The sequence below is a fragment of the Astatotilapia calliptera genome, chromosome 6, assembly GCF_964374335.1.
Source record: "Astatotilapia calliptera chromosome 6, fAstCal68.1, whole genome shotgun sequence".
NCBI classification, from domain to species: domain Eukaryota; kingdom Metazoa; phylum Chordata; class Actinopteri; order Cichliformes; family Cichlidae; genus Astatotilapia; species Astatotilapia calliptera.
Window position 1 is genome coordinate 43,214,957 of NC_137427.1, and position 8,638 is coordinate 43,223,594.

Consider the following 8,638-nt stretch of genomic DNA (forward strand, 5'->3'; position numbering starts at 1 on the left):
TTGAATCCTGTATGTGTAAAATTGATCTTAAAGGTGTTTGCTGCATTGTGTCATAGAAAGATGCAAGATCTTGTAAAGTTTGGTAGGCATTGAAAGTTAACATTTACTGAACACTTGCATGGAAGTATTACTGCAACAAAATGTTTTCTAAGTAGATTTTTTACCAATTGAACACATTTGTTTCTGTGGTGTTAAATACATAAAGGCATATTCTATAACTTGGCTGTGATGGTATAAATCTAAATTTCTGGTTTATTTTCACTTTTTAAGTACAAAGTGTTGAAATGCCTACTGTTAAAAAATAAAAAAGTTATTTGATAAAAAAAATGTTGAATGAATTCCTTTCTTAAAAGCTATTACAATAAAAAAAAATGAGAGAAAGCTAAAATGATGATAATAATGATGAAAATCAGCAACTTAATATTTTAAATAATGAACTTTAAAAAATTGTTTTTGTAATTGCTGTAATTAATTACATAACATTTAAAGATCATTTCAAATAATGTGGAAAAAGTAATTGGAGGAACATAATTTTTATGAGTAAACAACTTAAAAATATGTTTTTAAGCTACCAAATATTACCTAAATGGTAATTAAAATCACCTTTGATTATGGAGGATAATTTAATTCCCGTAACTCAATATAGTTTGTTGGTTCAATCTAATTTCAACACAAGTTATCATAACTCAAAAAGAGTAATGGAAACTGTTGCGTTCATTTTTTTTGTTGAGCTTAAACAATAGTTTTTAGAGTGATATCTCTACTTTCAAGATAAGGTTTCAAACTTTCCTTTTTGCTAAAGCATATAGTTAGGGCTGGACCAGGTGACCCTGAATCCTCCCTTAGTTATGCTGCAATAGACGTAGGCTGCCGGGGATTCCCATGATGCACTGGGTGTTTCCTTTCCAGTCACCTTTCTCACTCACTATGTGTTAACAGACCTCTCTGCATTGAATCATATCTGTTATTAATCTCTGTCTCTCTTCCACAGCATGTCTTTATCCTGTCTTCCTTCTCTCACCCCAACCAATCACAGCAGATGGCCCCGCCCCTCCCTGAGCCTGGTTCTGCCGGAGGTTTCTTCCTGTTAAAAGGGAGTTTTTCCTTCCCACTGTCGCCAAAGTGCTTGCTCATAGGGGGTCATATGATTGTTGGGTTTTTCTCTGTATCTATGAGGCGCCTTGAGGCGACTGTTGTTGTGATTTGGCGCTATATAAATAAAATTGAATTGAATTATGAAACTATGTGGTTATGGCGTGCCATGAATGACCTGCCTGCATCTTACACCCTGCTGAACTCTAGATTCTGTCAGTGTGCTTAAAGCTTCTTCATGTGCTGCTATCAGTGCTTCTGTGTGTTTTTAGTCCAGCTCTATCTAAACGTGCACACACACAAACACTTTACCCTAACATTTTAGTGATGGTCAAGCAGAAGGCTGACAGTAATTTGAGATGCAATGACCTGAAAGACACTGTGAGCTTTTTCCTAATCCAACCTTTATTTCAGGTGTGTTCCCTTCACTTCTTCTCCGTGGAGGACGGGGGCAGCAGAGGAAACAGCAATAATAACAAAGTACAGAGTAAATGCAGTTGATGCAATGTCGTTGTTTTAAAGAGATGGGGTGGCATCTGCAGAAAAGCTGCTCATTACAGTCTCACTCTTTATTTTAAACCAGTTTTTAGTCTATTGTGAGAAAAACTATAAATTGAAATGAGAAAAAAAAGATTCTGTGCCAAACAACAAAACCTCCAACAGCTTCACACTTCTGAGAAAATCAGTTATACCATGAATAACACAAATACAAAACCCCTTAAATCAGCTCTTAGTGCGAATCTTAATGATTTATTTCTCTACAAAATGACTTGATGTCAGAACATTAGGGCTACTTTCTAACTCTTCCTGTCCGTTCAGTAATGATATTCCTCCTAATGAAGGCTGCATGTGTTACATAATGACAGCTAAGTTCAAGACTTCATGGCATCGCTGGACAAAAAGGCAGACCCTCGTTCAAATCTGTGTTTACATCAAACTGAAACGCTCCGTGTGATGTTCATCAACACAGACACGGCTTCTGTGGAGGAGAGAGGACCGACCTGAAAGAAACACATGACGTGCTGACTTTGAATCCCTGACATCCAGAACCAAATCAATCACACACAAAGCAGGGAAAGCGCGTCAGGTAGAGGCCGACTGGCAGCACAGCCGTACTGAACACCAGTATTTGTTAACTGAAGAACTTATTCTGCCCTCAGCCTGTCTGAGAAGAGCCAACGAACGCCACGTCAACTTCAAGACAGTCAGCAGTGTCAGCATCGATACACAGAAAAGACAACAGAGGACAGTCGGCCATCAGAATCAAGGTCGTATATGCTAGAAGGGTTAGCCTCTGATAAATATGTGCATCCTCATCAGGGTTGTCCCACTTTCACTCCCGGCTGCAGGGAGACGGCACGCTTCTGCAGGATCAACTTTAAAACTCAAAGCCAGAAGTGTGTGACGTGCACTCACATGCATTTGAAACGCTAGCCGTCCTCACGGCTCGGATTAGTTTCCCGTGAGGACGTCCAAACAACAGTGCAGACTATGAAAGCAGCCGGCTGGTGGACTCTGCTGTTCCAGAGGCAGGCGGCCTTATCGTGGAGCACACATTATTACTACGTGAACAACAGTGTGGATGGAGAGCCTGCGTGTGATTCTAATCCACTCGTTTCCTCATAAAAGTGCTGTGTGAAGCACGGTAGCATCCACACAGCAGGGAGCCGGGAATGTCAGGAGAAATATGGAAAACACCAACACACACTGTAAGCTACACACATGCACCAAACCTCAAACACTAACATTTCTCTCTATTTCAAATTACATGAAAGAATAAATCAGATCCAAGTTCACACAAACCAACAGCACTGTTTGGAAGATTGTAAAGAAACCGGCGGTGAGCTGTGACGTGTCTGTGGGTGTGACGTGGCGACACAGCAGGAACGTGGGAGGAAGTGTGAACTCAAAGCAGACACACAGCACCTTTATCGGTGAGGCTGTCACACACACTCTTTCTCTGATTGTCTCAGGGTTACATGTTTCCTTCGTCGCATCCATCACCTTTGCTCGTGCCTCGTTTCCCCACGCCCCACCCTTACACCTTCCACACCCCTTTCCCCTTCTTTCACCGTGTTTGTGCGTCCCCGGCAGCCCACCCACATCCCTGTCACTCCCAGAAGATGTTGGTGATGTCAGAGTCCAGACTGAAGATCCAGATCACCAGCGGTGCAGAGATCAGTACGAAGGACCAGGACACGCCCTCAAGCGACTGATGGAGCCTCATCACCGCAGCACCAACCGACCCCACGTTGGCCCTCGCCCTCTGCTGCTCCTCTTCCTCTTCTAAAGTCTTTGGGAGACGTGGATTTCAACAGAGAAGTGTTAGAAAAGAAAAGTGTTATGGTGAGACAACCTGCTGACGTCACTTGTTCTGACCTGGATGTGGCTTCCTGGCTCGATGTAGTTGCGGGCCAGTAACTTGAGGGCCTCATCCATCAAGATGACAGGAAGGGACAGCTTCAAAACCACCACCCACTGCGTCCAGGACAGTGGGCGTATCTGAAATATCACCTGGAGACAGAAGCATCGGCGGTTCAGCTCTGCGGTCATAGAAAAGGACTGAACGTCCAGGACTGTCTCTGGTGCTTACCGGCAGGGGGTCCACATATAAAATGAGGAAGTGCAGGGCCATGGATAGGCAGATGGCCCCCACCAACCAGGGGTTGGACCACGGGGGCATCTTTAGCAGGGACTGGTTCTCGGACAGACTGGACAGCCCAAAAAAAGCGAATTACTTTCCTCTGCCATCGTCACCTCTCACCTGACTGTCTTTTCTTACCTGTTCAAGGCGTTGCACATCTCTATGGTGACCAGCACAGACAGAGCCATAGTCATAGGATAAGGAGACTCAAAGACCGAACACTGCACTCCAGCAAACTCAGCGTGGCCTTCGCTGCACTGCAGATAGTGGGACTGTAGTGGGAAAAAGCCAAAACAGCATTACTACACCCTGCAGGGGGCGTACGGCTCACGAGGTGGAGCAGGCGCTCTGCATAGTGACGCTAATGGTTGGACCCCTCCAGTCTGTGTGCCAAATGGGCCAGATGCTGAACCCCAGGTTACTCTCTGCTTCACTGGTGTGTGAACGCACAGAAACGAGGCAGTCAGAGTGCTTCATGAGGACATTTACGCTGTATCACAGTTTGTCTGATGTGCGTAGAGCTCATGTGGTAACCTTTGACCTTTGAAGCATCAACAAACAGACTGCCAGTTCAGTTTTATTCATACAGCAACAACAACAGCAGGTTGATCCTGTTCATCTGGACGTAGCGTTTCGTCATCATCAGGTGACGTCTTCAGTCTCAGCTGACTGCAGGTCTCAACCTTATAAGCAGTACATCTGCATAATGACTGAAACCAGCCCTGAAGGAACAATGGGCTGGGAGCTCAGCTCCTTCATCACAATTATGCAAATTCTCATGAGCATTGATGAACAAGCACAAACCTGCAGTCAGCTGAGACTGAAGACGTCACCTGATGATGACGAAACGCTACGTCCAGATGAACAGGATCAACCTTTGGAGAGTGAGTTACCTGGATGACTGAGCGTGCATCGAGACAACAACATGATACTGTAAGGCAGACGAACAAATAATAATGATGGATTGCATTTATACAGCACTTCACAAAGCCACTATTCATTCGCTCTCACATTCACACACTGGTGGAGGCAGCTACATGTAGCCACAGCTGCCCTGGGGCAGACTGACAGAAGCCAGGCTGTCATATCGCGCCATCGGCCCCTCTGACCATCACCAGTAGGCGGTAAGTGAAGTGTCTTGCCCAAGGACACAACGACCGAGACTGTCTGAGCCGGGGCTCGAACCAGCAACCTTCCGGTTACAAGACGAACTGCCCACTCTTGAGCCACGATCGCCCCACAAAAAACTGTCTCTTCAGGTTTGCAGTTGTGCTCATGTTAGAAATAAGGTGCTCTTCAATATTTGGGAAGATGTAAGATGCTTACCAGCTGATAGAAGGTCAGTTTGGGTCCATCGTGGGCTGCCATGAACCACCAGGCAGCAGCTCCCACTGTGGCAGCTCCTACATAACCTGTGGACAAACACGAGTCACTGCGGTGCACTTTCAAAGCAGTTAAACACGCAGAATACAGAAATCCTGTGTTGTGCATGTAATTTAGCTTAATCCTGGTTCAAACATGAAAGGGACGATGCTCCCAACATGGCAGGAGGTGAGCCACTCACATCCGATGATGAGGTAGCGGCAGAACAACCAGCTGGAGATGAGCGGCTCCTTCGGGGAGCGAGGAGGACGAGACATGATGTCCAGGTCCGGAGGGTTGAAGCCCAGAGCGGTTGCTGGGAATCCATCAGTGACCAGGTTGACCCACAGCAGCTGGACGGGGATCAGCGCTTCAGGCATGCCCAGTGCTGCTGTTAGGAAAATACTGCGGACAGACGGAGAGCAGGGATCAGAGAGGAGGCGTCTGGTTTACCACAAACACAGGTGGTAACGCCGCTTCTTCCTACTCACCAGACCACCTCTCCTATGTTGGAGGATATCAGGTATCGGATGAACTGCTTCATGTTGTTGTAGATGGCTCTGCCCTCCTCCACGGCAGCTACGATAGTGGAGAAGTTATCGTCAGCTAGGATCATCTCGGAGGCAGACTTGGCCACCGCTGTGCCGCTGCCCATGGCGATGCCGATCTCTGCCTTCTTCAGCGCCGGCGCGTCGTTCACCCCGTCACCTGTCTAAACCGTCCAGAACCATTAGGTGACAGCAGCAGACAGCCTGAGCAGGCGATGAGCACACGCTCGCTCTCTCACCATGGCCGTTATGTCGTTCAGGCTCTGCAGGTACTCCACTATCCGACTCTTGTGGGCCGGTTCCACCCGGGCGAAGCAACGGGCCGTCTGACAGGCCTGACGCTGCAGGTGTGGGGGCAGCTCGTCAAACTCCCGCCCCGTTAGGCCCCCGATGACCCCCGCGCCCTCCTGCTCTTCCTCCTGCTCTGTGATGATGCCCACTCGCCTGCAGATGGACAGCGCTGTTCCTTTGTTGTCTCCTGCAGAAGAAGAAGAGCGGCGAGTCGTCAGAGTCAAGTTCCGTTTAGCTCGTTCTTGTGTTGGTTTCCTACACACAGACTTTACTTGGGTGGGGATTATTAACAGGAAGTCGCCTGAGTCACTTCAGGCGCTCTGGCTGGGATTTATTTATTAGTCGGTCCAGTGTAGCGCAGATCACAGCTTACCTCGGCCGTCAAAGGCCAGTTTGAAGCATCTACGTCTAATTACACCAGAGGAGGCTGTAAACTTTCAGGAGCCTCAGACGTGTATCACAGCATCGTTACCAGGCCTGGGACACCAGCACACCCTTCTGGGGAAATCAAATCAAATCTCACTCAGTCCATGAGACGTTACTTCTTCTCCAGCAGTTTCCTCACCTGCCACGAAAGCCTTGTTTCAGATTAATGAATGCATGTCGTCCTGGGACCATGCAATGAATGTGCGTACCAGCAGTGGCACTGGTTAGATAAATGCTACTTATGTGTTCTCACTGGCTGAGATGGCTGTTTAGTCAAACCCAGGTTTGTTTCTGGCATAGATCACGCCGTCAGCTGTTCACCCGTCGTCTCCTCGTCTCAGCACCAGCGACACAGGTTGGAACAGTGAGTGTCTAAAGAAACTCAGGATGCTCAATTGTTGTCAGCAGCATCATGGAGATGCTCCTGACATCCTTCAACTTGCAACAAAAGCAGCTGACTGAACACGACAGGCAGAGGAGGTAGGACTGTCAGTCAGACCTCTTTGACATGGATGGAGTCAGGACCCCATCAGGCCATCGGGCTTTGTGAAGAATGCTGAAGCGCAGCTCACAGATCAGGCACAGTAACAATAAACTATCTGTTTGCACAGTTTTGCCGTGCGCTCTGAGCACACGAGTGGTCAGATCGGTTTATTTGCAATCAACAAATCTGAAAAATAAAGCCTCTAATGTGTTCTTCTAACTGTAACAGCTGAGCTGAGGCTGGCACGCTGTGGTCACTGTGTCAGGCCTGCCAATAATGCTGTGCTGCCCAAAGACACGGAGTGGGCGGAGTCAGGGTCACGTGACAAACAGCTGATAGAAACTGTGGTTGCTTTCAACATCAAACCGCCATAGGCTCAGTGACTCCATTTAAGGCCACGGCCGTATCAGGTCCACCTGATGTGCGTCCTCAACAGTCGACATTTCCACTGATCCACGGTAACAGTGCTGCCTGTATTTACACATAGGAGAGAAGAAGAGCTGCTATCTGGAGGTGCGAGTGAGTACCTGTGATCATGATGACTCGTATTCCAGCCTGCCGACACATTCGCACCGCGTTAAGCACTTCTTTTCTCGGGGGATCCAACATCCCCACACAGCCCACAAAAGTCAGGTCCGACTGGGAAGAACAGACGACAGAAACCTTTACGTGTCTACAGCGTGATACTCCCTTTCATCGCTCAGTCGACCTGACCACGCGTGTGACCTAACAAGGCCCAGCTCTCACCTCGTAGTTAGCAAAGGCCGCTGAGTTCTCCAGGTTGAGGCGGTGGATGTCAGGAGGCGCGTCCCTCGTCGCCATGGCGAGACATCGCAGCGTGTCTCGGCCCGTCGCCCACTCCCGTACGACGGACAGGAGCTGCTCTCGAACCACCGGGCTCAGAGGCACGCGAGCAGAGCCGCTGACTCTGACGTAGCTGCAGCGTTCCAGGACGCTCTCCGGAGCTCCCTGAGCAGAAGGATCAGAGCGCTCAGTGTCGGCTGTTCCTCCATAAAAGTGGAGAACCAGCGTGTGCACCGACCTTAACAAACATCTTGGCTCCTGCAGCAGATCTGGTGAGTTTGTTGGATGAACAGAACACAGACATGGACTTCCTGTCTCTGGAAAACTCTAAAGTCAGCTCTTTCTTCATAAGCTGCTTAATCACCTGAAAACAAACACGAGCACATGTTTAGTAAGACTCCGCCACACCGTCATCAGCACAGCGATGCTGCTCTTTTCTTTCAGGTCTCTACAGGTTTTTCTTTGCTGTTTGTGGCGTTCTTCAGCAGACCACCTTCACATTACACGATTCCCAGTTTGCTTACTGGGTAATGATGTGTAAGACAGAAGCAGAGCACGGAAACAGACCCCAGTCCTGCTTAAAGCTGGGGCAGACTTTCTGTTTCCACGTCAGCCTTCAGCCGTGCACTTACAGAGCAGCAGGCGGTGGCTCGCTCAGCAGGGCTCAGGCCTCTCAGGTCAGTCTCAAACGCATTCATTTTCTCCACCAGACAGCAGAGGGCAGTCTCTGTCGCCTCCCCGACCTTCTCATACGCTCCCTTGGCCTGGATTACACACACAGAGACAGGACGCTGTTTCTGCCTTGTTTACCGGCCAGTTTAGAGCAGCACGTGTGAAACAAGTCTCGTTCCAGTCCCACTCGGGCCAGAACCATGTACGGTCATCCGTGACGGTCTGTTTGCATTTCTTACCTCATTGTAGTCGAGCGATGAGTCATTACACAGCGCACAGATGGTGGCCATCTCCACCAGGCCTTCATACCGACTG

General features: G+C 48.4%; 1 protein-coding gene across 2 annotated transcripts in view; it reads right to left on the reverse strand.

Annotated features, from left to right (window-relative positions):
* Window positions 1-1,479: 1,479 nt before the first annotated feature.
* LOC113024801 (sarcoplasmic/endoplasmic reticulum calcium ATPase 2) overlaps window positions 1,480-8,638 on the reverse strand; it is a 21,066-nt gene continuing 13,907 nt past the window's right edge. For both annotated transcript variants that reach the window (XM_026172143.2, XM_026172144.2), the window contains exons 12-24: window positions 8,563-8,638; window positions 8,284-8,415; window positions 7,890-8,015; window positions 7,595-7,816; window positions 7,375-7,486; window positions 5,886-6,124; window positions 5,590-5,810; window positions 5,301-5,503; window positions 5,063-5,148; window positions 3,875-4,008; window positions 3,686-3,803; window positions 3,472-3,606; window positions 1,480-3,385 (exon numbers count right to left, since the gene is read on the reverse strand). The exon at window positions 8,563-8,638 is cut by the window's right edge and continues 27 nt beyond it. In XM_026172143.2, the coding sequence (XP_026027928.1) occupies window positions 3,203-3,385; window positions 3,472-3,606; window positions 3,686-3,803; window positions 3,875-4,008; window positions 5,063-5,148; window positions 5,301-5,503; window positions 5,590-5,810; window positions 5,886-6,124; window positions 7,375-7,486; window positions 7,595-7,816; window positions 7,890-8,015; window positions 8,284-8,415; window positions 8,563-8,638 (1,987 nt within the window). In that variant the 3' untranslated portion in view covers window positions 1,480-3,202. The remainder of the gene's footprint in view (window positions 3,386-3,471; window positions 3,607-3,685; window positions 3,804-3,874; window positions 4,009-5,062; window positions 5,149-5,300; window positions 5,504-5,589; window positions 5,811-5,885; window positions 6,125-7,374; window positions 7,487-7,594; window positions 7,817-7,889; window positions 8,016-8,283; window positions 8,416-8,562) is intronic.